This window comes from Equus przewalskii, chromosome 2 (assembly GCF_037783145.1).
Source record: "Equus przewalskii isolate Varuska chromosome 2, EquPr2, whole genome shotgun sequence".
Taxonomy (NCBI): Eukaryota; Metazoa; Chordata; class Mammalia; order Perissodactyla; family Equidae; genus Equus; species Equus przewalskii.
The window spans coordinates 81,254,731-81,277,102 of record NC_091832.1 but is presented as its reverse complement, the minus strand read 5'-3'; the positions used below and the strand labels follow the sequence as shown (position 1 = coordinate 81,277,102).

At 33.0% G+C, this 22,372-nt stretch overlaps 1 protein-coding gene across 8 annotated transcripts in view; it reads right to left on the bottom strand.

The window, feature by feature from the left end:
- FBXW7 (F-box and WD repeat domain containing 7) overlaps window positions 1-22,372 on the bottom strand; it is a 220,852-nt gene that overhangs the window by 17,056 nt on the left and 181,424 nt on the right. For 5 of the 8 annotated variants that reach the window (XM_070611555.1, XM_070611556.1, XM_070611557.1 and 2 more), the window contains 2 exons: window positions 11,773-11,855; window positions 8,628-8,769 (listed from right to left, as the gene is read on the bottom strand). In XM_070611555.1, the coding sequence (XP_070467656.1) occupies window positions 8,628-8,769; window positions 11,773-11,855 (225 nt within the window). Of the gene's footprint in view, window positions 1-5,000; window positions 8,770-11,772; window positions 11,856-14,271; window positions 15,035-22,372 lie in introns of those variants that run through there. The other 3 variants (XM_008540889.2, XR_011537745.1, XM_070611559.1) reach the window with 3 other exon arrangements.

The following is a 22,372-nucleotide window of genomic DNA, read 5'->3' as shown; positions in this document are numbered from 1 at the left end:
TGACATTTTCTCCAGAAGGCACTGAAGTGATAATCATTCAGCCTCATCAAGCTTACTAGCTACCTTTATTTTGTAAAAGCTTTAAAAAATGTCATGCTTTTGATAGAAAAATATTTTTGCACTACATTACAATTGTTACATGTTCATCTACCACCAAGATACTGGTTGAATTTTGGGGAAACCAAAATTTTATTCAGAAACATCAATTTCGGTTACTGTGTAAATAGGGGATTTTGACAGATGATTTTCCTTTCTCTTCATTCTTTCTAGTGGGCATCGTAAAACGTGATGGTTTTAATAAGGCACTCATCTGAGAGTTAGGAGATTGGCAGCATCATTTAGAGAAAAACTAATAACTGGACACACTGCACATCTGATGAGTGTCTTCCACAAATTAAAAGGGCTTTAATTTATGTGAAAATAATTTCAGATAAAAAATAGCAAACAAAAGAAAATACTAGCTAACTTAGTAGCGAAATTCAAATATGAACAAAGACTAAAAGAGGGTAAGAAATATACTATGGAAAAACAAAAACACATACTTATACTTCAAAAATACGAGCTCTTTTAAACCACGCTAGGGGATTATTTAAAATCTTTTTTTTTCCACTGAGGAACACCTGCACAGAAAAGCCATGTGAATAATTTAAAATGTGAGAATTTCCCCTCACAATAATCATGTTAAACATTTAAATAACCTTGTAATACTTAAGTGAAAGAATATCCTTGAGCAGTCTGATTTAAGTACCTTTGTGAATTATTATGTCCATTTTGGAAGTGGGTGAAGAGAGAACAATAGGTGAGGTTTTGAGCTAGAAAGATCTGGATTTTGACATTCCATTTCTTGGTCAAACTAGGAACCTGGATTTTTAACATGTGAAATAGATAATAATTGAAAACTGAGATATATTGAGGATACAGGAAGACTTATTTAGAATACTTTTAAAAGTATTTCTTGAAGTACTCATCCCTTTAGAATCTACAAGGAACTTCATATCTCCTTTCCTATCATGAAGCGTAGATGATGGCAATACTGTCACATATTTCAGTAGTACTTCCATAGCACTTGTCACGTTTTCTCATTTAATGATCACAAAAATCCTCATTTTATCATCAAATAAGATGAAACACAGGCTTGTCCTTAACACATATGTTGTGTTCTTTTCTTTTACTTCTGTATATACACATATCCAGAACATTCTTCTCGAGTACTCACCTTGAATTCTTTTTGGTTAGGGTGAAGATTTATAAATAGAAGTTAAAAATACTCACATATATGTATATGTACACACACGACCAATTAAAAGCAATTAATTTGAAGTTTGATTGTTTTATTCAGTTTCCCTCATGCAGCTTCAAATCCTGGTTCAAAACTTACCTCTTTGACAAAACTTACATTGATCAATCTCCATTCATCTCTGATCATTTAGTATCAATACTGTAAACTCTGATTTACTGATTTATATTTCTCAAAGGATTTGAGGTGGGTTTTTATAATCTGTTGTTCCTCTCCATCTACAGAATAAGGATTCATGGACACTAGTATAAGGACACGCTCATTTTGGGTGATGGATAACTATGCTGACTTGATTCAAATGCAGCTTTAATTAAGTCACTTGATAGGATAATTTTAATGTAAACTTCTTAATCTCCTTTGCATATATGAATACCTGCTTTAAAAATATTTTTGGAAGTACTTATGGTTAAATTTTGATATAAAGATAAAGATATCTTATGCAATCTTCTATAGCAAAAAGACAGTGAAAAACTTTTCAACATATTACTACTCTGTAAACCTTACATATTTATTATATTAAGTTACTATGAATATTTCTAATTTAAAGTAAGATACATGTTTAATGTTTTCTTTCAGTTAATGTACCATTACTGTTTTTTAAAAAGAAAGGAATAGAAAAATATCAATACATGGTATATAACTGCAGATAGATGGAAAAATATCTTTTTATCAAGGATGTTAGGGGATAGGGTGTAGAATGAAAAAAGCCAAAATACAAGATAAATAAATAAGTCAGATCCTAGGTAAATGTTAGGAACTATGTCAAAATTTCTGTGTATTTAAGGCAAAGTCCATGACAAAAATTATGCCTGTATAACAAAATGCTCATAAGACTCTAAATAATATTTTAATTTTGTTTCAAATAATATTTTATTTAACAAGTCAAATAAAATCAAAATTATATCTATTTAAATTATGCATACATTCAGCAGATGTTACTTTGTGACATTTTATTGAAAAGTATACCACTGACAAAGATTAGTAGCATAAGCTGTAAACTACATAGTGAATGAGACTGTTTCCACTGACTATACACAGTCAATGGTCTAATTACTTAAAATCATCTCTTATATGGTTCCAGCAAAGGTCTAGACCGTACAGGTAGCTTTCCTCTCTCCAGCCTGGATTTCTTCTCTGAACTCCAGACCTGTATGTAAAATTGCTTACTCAACATGTATTCTTGGATATGTAATAGAAATTTAGCATGTCAGTGATCTTTCTTTTCAAATATGCATGTCCATAATCCTCCCTATTTCAGCAAAATGTAACTCCATTCTATTAGTCACTCAGGCCAAAAACTCTGGAGTTATCCCTGACACCCTCACTCTCACCCAGAACCTCACAGAACCCAGCTGGTTCTGAGGCATCAGTGAATTCTAAGGCCTTAAACTTCAAAATATATCCAGAATCTGACCATTATTTCACTGTTCTAAGCTGCTGTTATTGTCACCTGGATTATCCCTATGACCTCTTACCCGGTCTCCCAGCTTCCAGTCTTCGCCCTACTCGTTCCATTCTCCATAAACTAGTCAGAGTAGCACTGCTAAAAGTCACTCACTCTTCTGTTTAAAACCCTCTAGTGGCTTCCAACTTCACTCAAAGTAAAAACCAAAGTCTAGGTTGGTCTACAAGGTTCTAATTTCCTATTCCTTTCCTTCTCATTTACTGTGCTTTAGCCACAGACACTCTTTCGTGCCTCAAACACACCAAGCATGCTCTGCTTCAGAGCCTTTTCACCTGGAACATTCTTTTCCTAGATACTCACATGGCTTGCTTCCATACTTCCTTCACTGAGACCTTCTCTGGGCAATCATTCTAAAATTGCAAACCAGTTCCAAACTCCCCAACCCCAACCCGCTCCTGACTACAACGTAATTCTAAGAAAAAGAGTTTTTTGTCTGTTTTGTTCACTACTGTATCTCAGATCCAAAGTAGGGCATAGCACCTGACAGGTGCTCAATAAATATTTGTTGAATAAATGAATGAATTCCCAAAGAGTCAGGAAATATTGCCCCAATGCTATCTCAAAACTCTCTCTAAAGAGTGTTTCTAGTCTTCATATTTGAAGGTATCACTAGGACTTGCTTGTCTAGTCTGGTTCCAAATTTTGTATACATACATGGTTTAGCAGCGAGGGAAGTATGTATTAATTTGAAAACCTTGCAGGTAATGACTGTATTAAAACAAAATAACAATAGGCCACATCAGCCTTTAGTGAGGAATAGTGGAAAGAGCATTGAATTGGGGATGAGGAAATCTAACTTTTGGAGGAGACACTGCCACTAATTAGGTTACAATTTAACCTCTGCAGGACTTAGTGTCTTTATCCGCAGAAGTGTTGGATAATTCTGATAATACTTGTTTACTGTTCTGAATATAGTTGTCTTGGACAAGAAAAAAGCATCTTCCTTTGGTCTTTTATGGCAAAGTTATATGGGAATATAGTGAAAGGGATAGAAAAAACATTCCAAATTCTGAAAAGATGAAGAGAAACAAAATTTAATTTTTGGACAAAATTGCAAATGTAAACTTGAAAATTCCCCATGAAAGTGGTATTTTATTTCAGGTAATTAGAGAATACAGGTAGTGGAGAAAAGCAGAAGGAGTACTGAACTGTAATCGGGGCCCAGGTTTCACCAGTAAACTCACACTGAAAGCACATGGAAGTCGCTTAATTACTCTGAGTCTCAGAGACCCACCCCACCTGTATGACGAGGAGCTTGGTCCAGACCAGTGGTTCCCAAATGCTAGTTGAGGAGTGCAAGAAACACAGTCCTAAAACCCACCATCAAAGAGTCTGACTCAGTAGTGAGGGTGCGACCAAGGACATTTTATGTTTTAGATAAAAAACTCATCTAGTATTGATGCAGGTGATTCACAAACAAGCACTGTTTATTAGGCTGATGGATCCTCAGTTTCCCATTCAGAGTATATTTTATGACTTTGGGCAGGATTATGACTTTGGGCAGTACTGCGTCTGAATTCATGTGGTACAGAAGTAACTTCTCTAGTACCTCCAGTAGATGGTTATCTAGTCTGTTTGAAAAGTTCCAGGATTGGAGCAGTTACTTTCTCCCATTCTACATAGGTCAGCTCTAATCGTTCAGTTCAACTCACACCAAAATCTGACTCAAACAGTACAATCTAGGTTTTGTTTTCTGAAGAAACCATGAATCAGCTTGATTCTACTTTTATATAAAAGTCTTCAAAATGTTAGAAAGATTCAACATTTTCCCTTAGTCTTCTCTGGCTAAATACATGACTTTCTTCAACTCTTCCTCACACAACAGAGTTTCTTGATCATACTGTCTCAAACACAACTGCAAAGTAATACTGAACTCATCTTCTTCTGGCACTATCCTGTTTTAATATTTTATTAACTAGCAAACAAAAAAGATCTAAATAAAATAAATTAGAAAACATGTACAATTTCTAAGAGTTAGCATGAAACTTGATTAAATCCTTCAATAGGGTAGTTTTTATTCCACTTTTAATTTCAAAACACAGAAGTATTTTCTACTTTATCATTTTTAAAAATATTTTGAATATAACAGGTATTTTCAAAGTACATTCATAGTTTTAATGCAATGCAAATATGCTTTGGTTAAAATAATCCTAATAATGCTAAGCTAATAACATTTGTATGAAGCTAGTGTTAATAGCCCCTTTTCAGACCTGAGAAAACTGAGGCTCACAAAGGCTATTTCTTGACTGAGAGGAAACTAACATTTATTGACTCTCTATTATATTTCCAAATATAGCTCTAAGCACATTTACATGTTTTCTCCCTTTTGACAATTTTTAATGTTATATTTATTTTACAGATAATGAAAATAAAGACAAGAGTAGTTACATAGTATCAATTAAATTACCCAGTTATTAAAAGACAAAGCCGGAATATGTGCTAAGGGCTTTTTCTTCTAGGCCATATGTGCTTCTCTTTATATCAGGATGCCTCTGAATATAAATTTCAACATAAGAAAATGTTAATGTTATTGGTATCTTTATCTAGTCTAAAATTTTCAAGTGAAAAACCATGTATTAACACTCAAATGTCATAAACAACAACAAAAAATGACCAATCCTCTCCCCCAAAATTAACAATCTGAAGCATCAATCTGGCTGCCAAAAAAGCATAATCAACGGCTACTGAAAATTCAAACAGTACACAAATTTTGTTTTTTTTGTTTTGTTTTTAATTTGCACTTCTACCTTGCATGGCATTCTGTTTCAATTTCCCTTTATCCAAAATGGTGTATCATTTGTTCTCATTCAATTTATAAATTGAGTACAGAGTACTTTGTCAGAATAGATGGAGCTGGACAAAAACAGTGCTGTATCACTGCCTTAGGAGCAACAGCAGAATAGTAAGGGGATAAGCTCTCTCATTTTGCTTGTTACACAACAGAAAAATCATCATTAAATGCCCCCACAGCATATATGTAGAAATCATGCCAGTTTAATTATCCCTCAACTATACCACATAGGTCAACTCATGACTCCCCCACTTTACTATGAAATTTTCTCTCTCTACAAGTTAGGCATTAAAGCACTGTAAGCCTTTAGGTAAGTGATTCATTGCTAGTTACTTTGGCACCAGCCCTGAAAATTAAGGGCAGCGCACAACAATGAGGCCCTGGGTGTGTCAGAGACAGACGTGGTACTCAAAGGATTAAGCTCCTGATCTACTTGTCTAGTTGACTTTTTGTTGCAAGTAAATTTCTTTGCTACAGAATATTTATCGGACAAAATATATATAGTACTATACCTGCAGGGGTAATTCTACATGCTGTTCCTATCAAATGAGAACAAGTTTTCTTCACCACATCTACTTCTCATGAAAAGCGATCGAATGGGCCCTTTTACAGAACAAAAGCTAGCCTAGTATTTTTCAGTTTATTGAATCTCATTAATTCTAAGAAACTGGGTTTTTGTCTTTTTTCCCCACAATTAGCATTTCTGAAATTGGGATGCATCTAATAATCTATGCTATCTCAGATTTGATGACAGACAGTATGTGGTAACGTGGAGATTTCATTAAGAAAAGCATGCACGAGCTAAACAAGTAAACTTGGTACAAAGGACTACCCAAACACGCTCACTGCAAAACAAAGCACAAATGTCTCCTACTATAGATCAATATTTGAGAGAGTTCTCTTAAAATTGGGAAAAAAGCAAAATAGCTAGCAAAGAGTATTTCGGTACACTAAAACATTGGGAAAAATGGGCCCATACCACATACAAAATAAATCTCACTCTGGACTACTTTCTGATAAAAAATAAAGCTTTCCACATAAAATAAACATTTTGGAGGCTATCTACAATGATGATAAAACTATTGCTAATAGTGTAATTTTCGATCATGTTGGTATTTTCTTATAAAAATGATATGAAATCAGCTTCTGGACTACTCCAAGTGCCATGTGCTCACACTATATGCTGTGCAAGCATGACACACACGCACAGTCCCATCTTCTTGGCTTACTCAGGTGATAAAAATCTTTAAAGTATTCTTTTAGACTGTATAAATGTCTGAGTTCTATTTTCACCTCTTATTGATGGATAGATTTCTTTTTAAAAAGATGTGACAAAAAACTTAGAATTCTGAGGCATGCATAGGAAAAAATTAACTAAAATTAAAAAAAAAATCATGAACCTGAGGTAAAAGAACTGGAAGGTGAGGAAATAATCCGTGGGGAAAAGTAAATTTAATCAACAAATGGCTACGAAAATGAAAAAAGAAGTTCTTTGTAATTACAGTAGTTTATAACGCTATAATAATGGTAAAATACAACTTTCATTCTTCTAACCCATAGATTCTCACCCTCAGCATCGCTGACATTTTGGTCGAGATGACTGTTTGTTATGGAGGCTGTCCTTTGCACTGTTTCCACCCACTAGATGCCAGGCGTGTCCTGCATCCCACCCCCCTCAGTTGTAACAACCAAGGGAAAACCTGCCCCCTGCCGCGAACCGCTGCTATAACCTTTCAGTTAGCGACCAAAAAAAGATTATCTTAGTTTCTCTGAAATCATGTGAAGGGTAGAAAACACTTCTTAAAATCCACTTAAAAGCAACATTGCTTCAAGTGAGTGTTTCAGCTACAGAAGAATAAAATTGGGACATCTATTTAATTTTTGCCCAGGTATTTAAAATATTAAGATTTACATAAACAGACATCTTAAAAATCTGAACTATCAAATAAAGTCACATAAAGTATCTTCTTCTTCAACCATTATTCCCTTAGCCTTCATAAAATACCACCAAACAAGCAGTCAGATGTAAGGAAATACATTCATTTTACATTTTAGCATAGTGGCTAATATCAGAGCTACCTTCACTTTACATAATTTCCATTATTTACTATTTAGAAAGAATAATTAAGCGAGTGTTTAATCCGTACTAAATACTTGATTTATATGCATTATCTCACTAGAAGAAGAGATAAATCAATTTAATATCACTATCACAAGTTATAAAATTCATAATATTCAAGCTTTGCTTGTAGCCAATCTTCTGAGTAAACTCTGAAAGAATTTAAACGCTAGTAAAATGCAGCAATCAGAATTTGGGCTCAATAAGCCACACACAAGCACCGCACTGATGAAAAGGAGCTGCCTCAACTCTTGGAGGTTACCAGGGTAATAGTGATGGTAAGTTACCGACAGTGACTAATCAGCAGAGTCTTACATTACTCCTAAATGCTTAACTTCCAAGCAATGCAGTTTAGAAAACAGATACATTCAGCAACCCCAGAAACCCAAACATGAAGGAGAAAAGGAAGAAAGGTCTTATTATCTAAAAAGCAATAAAAAATGCAAAAGCACACTTACAGAAAATAAGCATCGGACTATCTTAATACACTTAAAAATTAAAATGAGCTCCCTTATTTTTAATAGCATTTTTTATTGAGATATACTTCACATAACATAAAATTCACCATTTAAAATGTACACTTCAGTGGTCCCAGCACACCAATCTTCCTGTTCAACTGTCACCACTATCCAATTCCAGAACACTTCTATCACCCCAAAAGAAATTTAAATTTAAATTTAACCTATTAGCAGTTAGTCCCAAGCTCCCCACCCTCCACTGCCTAGCAATCACTAATCTCCTTTCTGTCTCTATGGACTGGCCTTTTCTGGATATTCCATAAAAATATAATCACACAATAAACGGCCTTTTGTGTCTGGCTTCTTTCACTTAGTATAATGTTTTCAAGGTTCATCCATGGTGTAGCATGTAACAGTTCCTTTTCACGGCTGAATAATCCCTTATTTTTTGCAGCAATTAAGTGAGGCATTTCAAGTACTGTGTTTAGACAAGTCACCTGAAACATTTTCAGCCATTCCTGGAGGCCTGTAGGTGGTTGGACAGATGTAATTCGGCGTCGTTGTTGTCCTTGGCCATTGGCTGCTCTCAGGTCTCCAAACGTTGTTGGTGTTGCTGAACATGGTACAAGCCCAGTAGTACTATAAAAAATACAAGAGTGGAAGCAAAGATAGATATTTATTAAGAATAATGAGCTCTAATTTAATAAGAATGATGATCTGGCATATTCCAAACATCAATCGAATTATTTTTATTTGCTTATTTCCAGAGAGCAAGGCTACACAAAACCTATTCTGCTATTCTTAGAGTAAGTTTCCTCCCTCCCACACAACCACCTGTTATTATCCCAGTAATGCTAATTGCAACCAAATGACAGAAAATCTCTATGGCAAAACTGCAAATTGTTGATACATACAAATAATGTTAAAATACTTCCTTAGAAGACACAGGTTCTACTTCTCTGATGACTGGTCTTCAGTGACATAATTCAATTAAAGTTTAAATTTCCTTTATAAAAAGGAGTGTGAGACTTCTGTTTTAAAAAATTCAGATGTAGAAGTAGCATGTTCAAATGTTTTGAACATTTCACTAGTCACATTATTCCTTAAGTTTGCCCCAGATGCCTTCTAAATTGTTTAAAATATTTGTCTATTTCTCTCCCATTTTCTATTTTTATTTATAAAGCTTAGTCTAGACAATATTTGACAGGAACAAGCCTTGATTAGAAATGTATTTACTCAAAACAGGTTAAGTATTGAGAACTTATTATGCGCAAAATTAAATAAAAATGAGATCTAATCACTTTTATCCAATAACAAACTTTCTGACAGTTAAAACAAACAAACCTGAAATTCAGTTCTGCCACTAGTAAAATGAGGGAGTAAGTCTAGATGATCTATCTCTAAAATTGTCCAACTCTCCTAAAAATGACTACTTAATAGGAGAAAAAAAAGTTATAACTATGTTACTAATATAGTAAACTTAACTTTCTAATTTCAATATCTAATTAAATTATTTAAACTCAAGGTAAATACTGAATATTTCTATTTTAGAGACATTTAAAAAAAGGAGCAGGAAGATTCAGTTAACAAAACTACACTTGTAAAACAATCTTCAATTTATTGAGTTATGATAATAAAGTGTTCTAAATCCAAAGAACATACAAATTGTAACCTAATAGTTGAATATCAAGCTCTGATAAGTTACTTATGAAACAACTCCCCCATTCTTTTCTGTCCAGCATATCTCATTATTTTGTTAAAAAATGTATCTCAGTCACTAGATTTTACAGAAAAATCTTCATATGTACCACATTTAAATCTTTTAACATCATACATCTAAGACAATCTCTAACAATCAACAATTAAATCTATTTTTTCTTCTATTAAATTTCAAAGGTAAGCTCTATTTTCTTCTCCAAAACGAAAAAGGATGTGCTTATAACTTAAATTTTCTAATAAAAAATGATGGAGAATCATAGTTTCATCTTATTATTAGAAAAACCTGTCAAAGAAATTTTAAAACATCAAATATATACTGACAATGTCTCCAAAAAGACATGGAAATCAATATGCTGTTTAGTAAGATTATATGTTAAAAGGCTAAAAATAAAATTTTCATCTTTTCAGGTGCTTTCTCAAAATAAAAAGTGAGCAACTAAAGACAAATTTTACTTAAATGTGTTTTGTAGTAAAAATTCAGCATTCGTTTATAAGCTGCTTTAAAAACAACTGAACAATTTAATATGTTTGTCCTGGTATATTAATAGAAGACCAATATGCTTGACATTTTCTATACATTAAAAAAAAGAGTACATTTTTAACATTAAACTCAACTTTCTCATCCAAGAAATACTTTATCAACACCAGAAGGAAAAAGCAAAAATGAAGTGAATAGTTTCACTTGTCTATCACTCAACATCCTCTCGTGGAAGTGCCAAAAGAGTGAAATTGTCAAAAGGCAAGGGGTTAAGTAAGAGGGAGGGGGACAGTTAACATGGGAAAAATCACACAAAAAGCATTTCCTGAATAACTAAAAGATAGCCTCATTTTTCTCTTCCGTTTCATCTCTGCATTCTTTTCATATAAAACTACTCTAATCATTGTTTCTAAATTTCACAAAAGAGCATTTGAAAGAAATATTTTCCACAACTGAATGAAATAAAAAAAATATAAACTGTTTCCCTGAAAAAAAAAGATGTAATCTGTAACAATGTTCAATCACAAAAACTTAGGTCTGAGCAATGCTAATTTTACTGCATCTTATAGAATAAAAATAACTCTAAATCAAAATATGTAGGGAAAAAAGAAGAAATGTCATCACCATGAAATTCTTATGGCTTCTATAGCTAACTTTCACTCAGTTATTTGAAGAAGTGACAATTATACAAAAAAGACCAAAAAAAGCTCTTAAGATATTTTTTGTCATTTAAATTTTAAAACACCACATTCCAAATGACATCCAAAGGCATTTTTAATTAGCTGGGTAATAGATATTGTGCTTAAGTTAGCCTAATTAGCGTGAGAGTGGGAAAAGTTTTATACTGATGCAAAATCCAAAAATGATGGAATGGTGGAGGAAACAAGACTACAATTGTATTTAGTTGTTATGGAAACTATTCTACTGGTGTAGAAATGTATGTGTTAAAAACATAAGACCTACCAAGCAAATAAAAGGGGATTTCTAACACAGTAATTTCATAAAATAAGATTTAATTAGTAATTGTGAGGTTTATTTCACTGCTAATAAATGTATCTTCAATTTTGCATATATAAATATCCACCCCAGAACAGCTGTTGCTATAGGAACAAGATACATTTGCTCATATGTTCACATTTTAAGATAATTTACTTTTTAGAATTCCTTAAAAATTGTGATTTAAAAATTGTTGATAGAACTTCTGCTTGTGTCTTACTTCAATGTATTAGTAACAAAATATAAAGCTATAATGGTAGTCATTCTTCTCCTTATTTAAAATGATATATTTCCCAATTTTCAGTCATCTCAAAATGTGTTAACCAGTCAACAGTACTAGAGACATTATAGTTCTATGAGAATAAACTGGAAGAAATGCTTTTAGAATCATCAACTCTTTAAAGAAACATGAGAATCATGAGGGAATCAATGATTATACTTCATATTACCTTGTATATTCTGAGACTTTGCATGGTTTCTTTCCCAAAGAAAAAGAGCGGACCTCAGAACCATGGTCCAACTTTCTTTTCATCTATAAGGTAAAACAAATAAGATATGTTTAAAAAAAAAAACACCTGTCCAACTATCAAATCTTAATGTTAGCATCAGTAATATTGAAAAAATTCTTAAATTTTCTTATGCCTACATTAATTAGGCATAATTAATTAATATAGAAAATATATGTTTCATAGTTTCTTCTATTAGTTCTACTTCATTTTACTCTTTACAAGACTGGAAAGGTGAATTTTTCCCCCTAACATTTTGTCCAGAAGAACACTGCATGATGATTTAAAAATTGATATCCATCATATATACTCCTTGAGAGTAATATACGTTTCACGTTTTCCAGTTTAAGAACCAACATAGTGGAAAATGTCATGTTAATCCACTCAGAAAGAACCATATTTAACATGCCTTCCTTAACTGATCTTCATTTTCCTTTAAAAACGTATTTTAAGAAAGATAAAATACACAACAAAATTCAAAATTTCAAAATCAGAATGGCAGTAACAGTAACTGAATTTAAAATACATATTACTATAAAAGAGTAAAGGGAACAACATAAATAAAATGATCTTGAAAAGTAATTATGAGGCATGAAGCAATGAATATGGGCAATGAGGACAGTAAAAAAGTAAATCTGTAATAAGAGAGAAATCTAGAGATGGTATAATAAAGGTGGGAAAAAAGCCATCAACTGATATTTACACAGACTATAACTCTACTGACAGATACTCACTCAGGACAAAATATCCTAACTTGAAAAGCAACAACAACAAAAAGATTTAAAAAGAAAGAGTTATGCATCTTTGTAGGGTATTTCATTATGCTATATATATGCAATACTGTAAATACATTCAGAATTGCATTTTGTCTACATCAATATTAAAATATTTATTTTTTATACTTCACTAACGGTTAACTGAGGTCATCTAACTATACATATATTATAAAACTAGAAAATAAGATCTGATAAGATTCAACTTTTCCTATTTCAACAACCCCTCTCAGATTTGTGTCTGCTAATTAATCACTGTATTATTGAAAATTACAGGGGGAAAAACCCGAGAGTGATAGATAGCTATCCTCATTTTTCTAATAAGGTGAAAATCCTTGCTTTGCAGCAGTCTTATTTTCTTACCTATTGCCTCACGTGGGAACATCAGCATAACACAGCATGCTACACTATAAATACTAAAGAGAACCAACAAGACTCTAAAAATATTTTTGAACCATACTCTGGATAATATAGACCATGTTTTTATCATAATGAAGAAAGTCTTCCAAAATACAGGGATGATCTTACGATGTTAAGGGCTAGAGGTGAGGGTACGACAAGCTCATCCACAATTTATACCTTAGTTCATGAATACCTACTGGAAAGAAATGGAATTGGTCTTATTTCTACCCTTCAGAAGTTTCTGTACTCATTACATCGTTTTAAAGTGATTCCTCTCAAAGACTATTATTTTCTTTCTTCAAATAATTTTAATAAAAAGCAAAAATAAATATAAAAGCTTTAATACATAGGTAGCCACGTGCTGGCATGTATATAAATTATAGACACACATGTATACATAAACACAAATGTATCCATCGGGAAGGTCAGTCAGTACAGATAACCTTAAAAATCTTGGGTTTTTTTTTAATAACTTCCACAGATTCTTATTTTCAAAATTATTATGAGAAACTTTGATATTCATTCTAATTAAGTTTATAATACTGGTTTTCAGAACTTCCCTGGATATCTTGTAAATACATTGATGCAAATGTCATTTGCCACTAAAAGCAAACTTTATTTCCATCTTAGAAATCCTTCAATGAATAAAAACACCCAAAATACCTATCAGGGGAACAACTGAGAAAAAATTTTTATCTTTAAAATATTTTATGATATAAAGTACTTTCTGAATGACTATACAAGTCTTTTAAATATTATGTTGTTTACTGAAAATACTGACTTTAGAAGCAAAAATTAATTCTGCAATTTTTCAAGGGGCGCAGAAAGTAAATATGACCTCTTTAAATATAAATCCCAAACATTCTAGAGATTCTACACTTTAAAAAAGTCCACTAAAGAAAAAAGTGATATATATATATATATAAGGTATAGAAAAATTAAAGGCAAAAGCTTCACTAAAAGCCAACTAAGGATAGAGTATTTCCATGTCAGCATTTGATGGAGCCACGTTTTTAAAGTCTGAACATATTTCTAGTGAAAAATCCTCAGATTAAAATACACATTTTATTTTAAATTTAAAGCTTTTTACAGCTCACGTTGTCTTTCCATTATTTGCTTACATTCACGATATAAAACAGAATAGCAGACATCCAGCCACCCACCAAAATTAGAGGATACTGCAGCCATCTCTGATGATACAGATTTTCCTTCTCAGGCAGGCACACACACACAATCATACAACACAGGAAGAAAACAGATTACTTACTTTGTAAAAAATCATTTTCAGTGTGCCGTAGAAACCCATATTTTCTGTATTTTTCCCCTTCAGTGATTCTGTGCCCCCGTGTGTCCGGCTGCTTGGCAGTCTCTGACAATATAAACCTTTTTCAGGTAGGTATGTCACAGATTCTAATGTGGACATGCTCAGGCACGTCAGAAAAGGAAGATTAGGGAGCAGAACCGGCAACAAAACTCCACAGTAAAGGCAAACGCAGCTCAGTATCAAACCGCTTCTCGGGACACACATACATACATGCAGCTTGACTGAGGAGAACTCGAGGGAATAATGAGAGAGAACTGAGAAGATTATTGGAGGAGACTATGCCCTGTCAAAGCCTTGACTGAACAGATTCCTCCCTCAGCAGCAGAGGGATCAGATTACATCTTCCCTTGAACACAGAATGGTGCAGTCCAGGATTCAGCAATGCAGACTGCACATCAATTATATGGTGATCCGCTCCAGGGAACCCGTAAGCACACAACGCACTGAACAGAGGGAGGATATGGGCAGCAAATGAGACCGCCCCCACACAACAGCCCCCACTCCCCTCTCAAACTTTCAGGAGATTATTTTTGTATTTTGTAAAACCTGCATTTTCGAAGAGTTTTAAATGGCAAGCATCATTTCCACAAATAAGTCCTTTCAGAAACATTTTGAAAATGGAATATATTTTCATACGGTCCTCCCAACAGAAGCAAAGCAGGCTATTTTCACTAACTGTTATACTATTGCAGTCCTGGCACACACTGATCAGATTTTTCAAGTAGCTTGGATGGTACAAAATGGGCAATCCCAAAGGAATAAATTAAATATTCTTCAGGAGGATTTAAAATAAAGTAAACCACTTTGGAGCATATGGCATTTGCAGAAATTATGTAATAAGCTATATTTCAACCTGTACATTTCTTATATCAAAATTTACTGAAAATATTCCCTATGCTTTTCCATTTCATTCGTTTAAAACATAGTTTCTAAGACAATTACCACATACTTCATCAATCCTTAGTAATCATGAGAATATCTTTTTAAGATTAACAAACTAGCACTAGGTGTATAAAGTTTGGCTGAAAGGTTCTATTTCTCCAAAGGGAGCAAAAGCTGTGCTTACTGGAGAGTCTTACCCTTATTGCTAATGTAATCTTGAATAAACAGGAGGCACTGGATTTCTACTTTCAAAATTCTACTAACAATGTGTATTCCTTATCATTAAAAAGGCATTTTACATAATAACAAAGGTACCAAAGTTTGCCTGAAGGCAATCTTTTTCTTAGAATGACTACTACACAAATCTACATATTTCACCTTGCAACTTGCTACACAACTAGCTTCTGAGGCAATTATGAGATTCTTTGGACTAGAAAGCCCCATTATTAAGGGTCTAGTTAATTAATTCCTACCCTCCCCATTAACATTCTTTATTACAAGTAAACTGTGTGCCCATAGTTATTTAAGTACTTAAAAGAAAGTTTCTTCAGGAAAAAAGAAATATTAGATTTACTACATATTAAAACTCTCTGCTATGGTAATAAATGACTTTTGTTAGGAAAATGGTTTTAAATACTGCATCAAGTAGTATCATAATTTTAAAAATAAATGTTTACCTTTACAACTAAGACATTAAGTCAGTGTAATGTCTTTTACTTTAAAACATAAATGAAAGAAGATAATCTAAAATTTTATGAAGATGTACATCTTGGATCTTCTCCTGGAAATTATAAAGTCTATTATCTTTTTTAAAAATTCCCTACCTGGCTCTTAAATTAATTCTTACCCTCAGAAATGATATGTACATGTACCCAGCAGAAGTTAGTTTTCTAAATAAACAATTAGCTTACTTGAAAGGAAAGTTCATTTGAAAAAGAAATCTCTTTCTCTTAGCAAAAAGAATCCAACTGTTAGGAATGGACCCACAAACCCTTTTGTTGAAGGCTTCAGAGGACTCAGGATTAAAAAAAAGAAAAGGATCCCCTTCCTGGACTCTGTTGTGGGCTATCTGAAGAAATTAATTGTAAAATGAACATCTGAAATTTCATCTAAAATTTGTCAGTGGTAACTAGCTTGTCAGAGGACAAATGGACTACCTGCCAGTCATATAACAGTATATACCTTGACTTCAACTGAAATCATGTCCTATCTTTAGCTGAACTAATCTTTTCAAATAAAGTCTATTCAATGGAGGACACAAACAAACTTTAATAAACCAGGGACATCATCTCAAAACTTAGCATCTTTAAAGAAGCAAATATCTTAATTTTGTATATTCAAAGGAATGTTCTTGTAGTTACATGGCTCCTATGCATGCCTATGAAGTTTCAGGAAAACCTGATCCCCACAAATGTGTTTATATGTAGGTATGTATACTCGTGTTTGTTTGAATAGGCAAAGTATTGACATGGTTCAAAAATCAAAACGATATACAAAAAGCATACATTGAGAACACCTTCCACCACCTCATATCCCCCATCTAGCATGGCTCCCACTTGGTAATGATTTTTATTAGTTTGTTTATCCTTTAAGTCAGAATGTTTATGTTTATAAATCATCATGACGACTTTATGTTCCCAAGTATTTAAACAATCCTCCCTAATATTTTGTTGACAATGTTAATTTAAACTGTGAAGAAAAGAATTTGTCAAGCAAAGCTAGTCAACCAAGTCTCTAACTAGACTTCAAATTAACAGAATAAAATAGATGATTTTCAATATTCTCTGAAGTACTACTAATGAAAATTGTGACCTATTATATTACTTTCATCATAATCTATATATGAACAAACCAGATGAAATCACTCTCACATTCCTATTGCTGGGAGTCTTCGCTAAAACACAGATGTTTAAAACTTTATTCAGAGATTTAAGTTTTTAGTAGTATACTGAAAAAGCCTTTGTGTGTGTATCAATATCTATCTATTTTATCCTATGGTAGACAGAAACATTTTAAAACTGAGATCAGTCCATAACCTATGTTAAATAAGTTTACAAAAAAAATATTTTATGCTTTAGGCTAGAATGTTAACTAGTAAGTTCACAGAAAAGGCTAGCTAGACAATCACTATAGCTAAGAAAACACTTGTGTTTATCATCCAAATTTTTAGAATATCTCAATTATTAAATATATTTTCACTACAACAAACTAAATCTTCCTGTAATTTCAGCTAGGCAATAAATTTCTCATTCTATAAAAAATTATTTCTTGTGCTGACGGACAACCTATAAGCCTTACTGAAAATCTCTAAGGGAGTGACTGACAATGACGTCTTGGGATATAGCTTATCTGGTAACTCAGATCCAATGCTCATCTGATCACAACTCCATTGAGACAGGTGTATGAGAAGAACGGATGAGGGCAATAACTTGAAAGAAACCCAAAAAACAGCACCAAGCTATGAAGATATACTGCCCCAAGCATCTAAGTCTTTGGGAAATAACGGCAGTAGAACGATTGGTCTGTGAGCTAGCACAAGAGAAATGGCTCTTTTTGAGCAATTGGTTGGGATGACCAAGTTTTTAGAGGGGCAAGTTGTAGTTATGGGCAGAAACAAAAATGAATCTAAATATAAACAGTGAGAAAAATATAAACCGTAAAACAGTCTTCACTGAATCATGTATCTTTGGAGAAGTATGTATTGTTATACCTGGTGTCAACAGAGGAAGGGGTAATTAATAGAGGACTTTTCCTCACCTTGACTCTCAAGAGTTCATTATTTCCATTTTAAATATATTCTTCTATTATTGCATTTGCCATACCTCCTTGTCATTATTTTTATACATCTTTCTTCCATATCTACTCCTTGAAGGTTCACACCTTACTCTAACACATAGTAGAACAACGATACGTAACAAATTATTCGTATTTTTGAATAACTAGTCATACAAGCAAATAGTAGCATACACTGCCTCATTTTTCTAAAGCATAAATATATGTTATACTTAGTACCAAAAAGTCTATCTAGTGTATTACAATTAGTTGATGAGACTATGAATACTATTGGTTCTTTTCATTACCTCTCTAACATTTAAAAACTTACTTCCATTTTATAATAGTAGGAGAACGTGTTTATATTCTCATGTTGGTGATTTTCTTTATTATTATCATGACAACATTCTTAACTCTCATATTACACTAGCAAAATCACCTACCACAGTTAGCTGTCTTGCCCTGAGCACAGAATGCAGATTAGAGACGTTTCAAAATTTCAACATCAAAGAAAGGAATGCAAAGCATGTTGAGACTGAAACAAACTTTCTGAAATCTCGCTAACCCGCTGTCATTAACTTTCTGGGATGTGAGTTCTTATTAAAAAGTTCACAACTGAAATTGGCAAGTTAATAAACCTGTCCTGTCACAGTTATTATCATTTAAAACAGTATGCATGCCTAGCATCTACATGCTCCCTAATGCAAGTAGGTAGCAGTATTGATCAATTAGCTATTTCCCACATTTATTGATTCATTACACATTAATTTAGCACCTACTATGTGTCAGATATTGGATAGTATATAATTAAGAAAACTTTTTTCTTTCTCCATTGAACTTATGGTCAATTTAAGACAGAGAACAGGGTAATATATATACACATCTGACTCTTACAATTCACAGTGAAATTAGTTTTAAAAACTTTTTGAGAATATGTAAAATGAAACAAGGTGAGCCATATTTAGTTTGAAATTACCGTCCAAGTAAACAAATATTGAAATACTCTTGTATTAGAAAAAAAAAATCCCAAACACTAAATACTGTAATATATAACTTAACTTTGTTTAAAATAAACTTGTTGGGGGGGGTGCTTATGATAATATACAAAACCCTAACCTCAATAAATCAAAATGCAAATCAAAGTACCACAGCTCAGACTGGTCTTTAAAAATTTTTAAGATAACTATAATTGTAGGGTTGGTAGTTTTATAAATTTTTCTTTTCTTTGAAGTTTAGGGTATTTATAACTCTCTCTACAAAAATGCAGTCCCCAAGGATTTGACACAAATAAATTGCAATGTTAATCTAAGCAGCAGATTTCTTCACCCCTTCAGATTGAGCCAAATTAGCGATCTGATAAACACATGTGTAAACGTACGTATCTACCAATATATAAATACACACACATACAGAGTTTCACACAATAATGCAAGTTAAGAGTTCTATCTATCACAGCCATAGAAGAAAACAATGAAGATGGGAGTTTTGTTTGCTTGCTCTTCTAAAATTTACATGGTTATAGAGCTGTTGGAGACTTAACACAGCATTGAAACACTCCTTACAGCACTTCTTTCACAGACAGACACTTGTCCTGCGATAATCTGACAAAGTTAGTAAGTCACTCTGCAGTTTATACTGATTTATCTAGAACGCAATTAATCTTTACATCTTATGCTTCAAGTTCAAAATAAACTACCAGTAAACAATTTGAATTCATATCTCTAAGTTTCCTCTCAAAATCTAACTATAAATATTTTATAGTAATCCCTTCAGTAAAGTAAGGAAAATATCAAGGGAAATTATAAAAAAAAATGAGATTGATTTCAAAAAAAATAAAACAGCAAATATGACCAGGAAAGAACTTAATTAACATGGAGAAGGAATAAAATCAATTTTTCCTCCATGTAAGGCCTAGACCCCTATTCTTTCTTCTACTTTCTTTACCCAATTCCATATTTACTGCTATTGTTTGTGATGTTCAAATATATTTACCTGACAAGAAAAATTTTTTATAGGTGTGGTATATCAATCTTGTATTTTAGTATTAAAACAAACTTTCAAGGACTATTTAAAATTCTGGAATAATTTCTTAAATAAGCTATTAGTCATGGCCAAAAAGTTTTGAGAAAAAAGCTGAAGGCTAAAAAGTAAAAAAGTTCTATCTACTGAATCAACAAGAAAACATTAATAGCAGGAAGCCATAGAGTTTAGAACTAGAAGGGATCTTGGAAATCATCGAAATCACCTTTGTTTGTGGAATGAACATGAGTTTCGGAATCAGAGAAATCTGAGTTTTAACACCGCTTTGCCATTATTACAGTGTAACCTTGCTGGGGGTTATTTGAACTTTATGAGCTCCAGTTTTCTCTTATTTGTAAAAACGTAATGCTAATACCATCTACCTTACCAACCTAACTCACAGAGTCGTTGTGAGGTCATTGTAGATGCCCAGCACATAACAGATATCCTATAAATACCCTATAAAATAATAACTTATTAACAGGTGAAAAAAGATGAAGTAGAGAATTAAGTGTCTTGTTCAAGGTTATACAGCTATATTAGAACCTTAGACTCTGGTCCCCCAAGTTCACTACTTTTTAATTTTCAATGATTTGTATTAGATATGTGACAGCTCAAGTTGAGCTTAAAAAGTCAGGCATTTCTAAAGAAGGAAAAACGCTATATTTTGCAAACAGCAATTAATTATGCAAACTACAACTAAATCTTGATTATTCAGTTCATGGGATGATTATGTAGGTCCATATAACTATGCTTCTGCTATATGTGGGAAATATGAGGCAAAGACGTGGTGACTGGGAAAAAGGTGAGAGAAAGATTTAGGTTAAAATAAATCAATCAATTAAGAAATAATCACTATATCCCAATATCTGCTAAATGCTACTTATGACAAATAAAAACATTACAATGACCTCCTCCCCCAAGAAACTTAAAATCCAACTGGCAAGACAAGAAATTAATAGAGAAGAATATTTGACTAGATATCAAGCCCCAAATTGGGTAGTCTAGGAGGTCAGAAAATGGAGAAATCATTTAAATTGTCTGAGAAGATTTCATGAAAGATACGGTTTTGCTTCTAAGTTTATAAGAAGTTTGGTAGATGCTGAGGAAAAAGAAGGAAATTATCATTTGTGGACCTAAGATATATGTGGAAATACCACTTATTAATTTGAAGGATTAACAACATGTATAAGACCTCTGGTAGTCACTAATCTTGTAAGGTTCATTAAGGGATAACTTATTTAGCACTGTATCTCCTAATTCAAATATTTAATACTACAGTTCAAATATTCTTTAACTTACCAGTAATGGTTTCTTCAAAAGTACTTCCTGCCATGACTCATTCTTCCATTTTAGAGCTAATATATATCTTTCTGTACAAGGAGAACTTTACTGTGTGGGTGTGAAGACTGTGGACTTTCTATTTTAGTTACAAACACTGACTAATAAGGGGTCCTTCTGTTTCAATAGGTACTCAGAAATCATACATACAACTGGGTTGTACTATTGAATATAGGGGGAAATGGTGAAGAAAGAAGAGATTTCTTAAACAAACATTCATTCAAATTTTATACTCCTCAAAAAGCTTCACGAAAAGACAATAAAAAGTGTAACTTAGGGCAGTAGGCGGGTCCATGATTCATTGATTTTCACCAACATGTGGCCAAAGTGACCTCTGCTATTCAAAAATGCATAGCTTGCTTGGAAAATTAAGTACTTCGTCTTGCTCCACTTTCGCCCTTTCTCTCCTTGCCCTTCCCGTCCAGCCCCCAGATCCAAAGCCTCCTTCTAAGGAACAGACTTCACTCCAGAGCATTTTGAAGTCACAGACACTGCTCATGTACAGAACCAAGGGAAGAGCTACTGTAAAGCAGAAGGGATGTGAGATTCAAACACATTATACAAAGTACGGTCTTTTGAAAATATATATGTACATATTTAAGGGTGTTTGTGTGTATGTATGTTTGCATGCAGAGAGGAAGCTTACATAAATATATAAAAATGTTCACAGTGGTCACCTAAGTGGCTTAATAAGAAATTTTCCCTCTTTCTCCTTATCTGTTAATAAACAAGTGTTACTTGTATAACCTTTTGAGTACCTCCTATGTGCTCACAACTGTTCTAGGCACTAAGCATAACGTGGCAAACAATGCAGATGAGCTCTCTACTCTCATATAGTTTATATTCAGGGAGAAGGAGGAGATAGAATAAACTAATAAATGAACAAGATAATTTCATATAATGCTAAGTTCTAAGAGAGAAATAAAATAGGGTGCTATGAAAGAAGTAAGGAGTTAGGGTAGTAGAGAAGTGTGGCTACTTTTGAATGGCATCACGCAGGAAACAATTTTTAAGTCAATATGATAGAGTA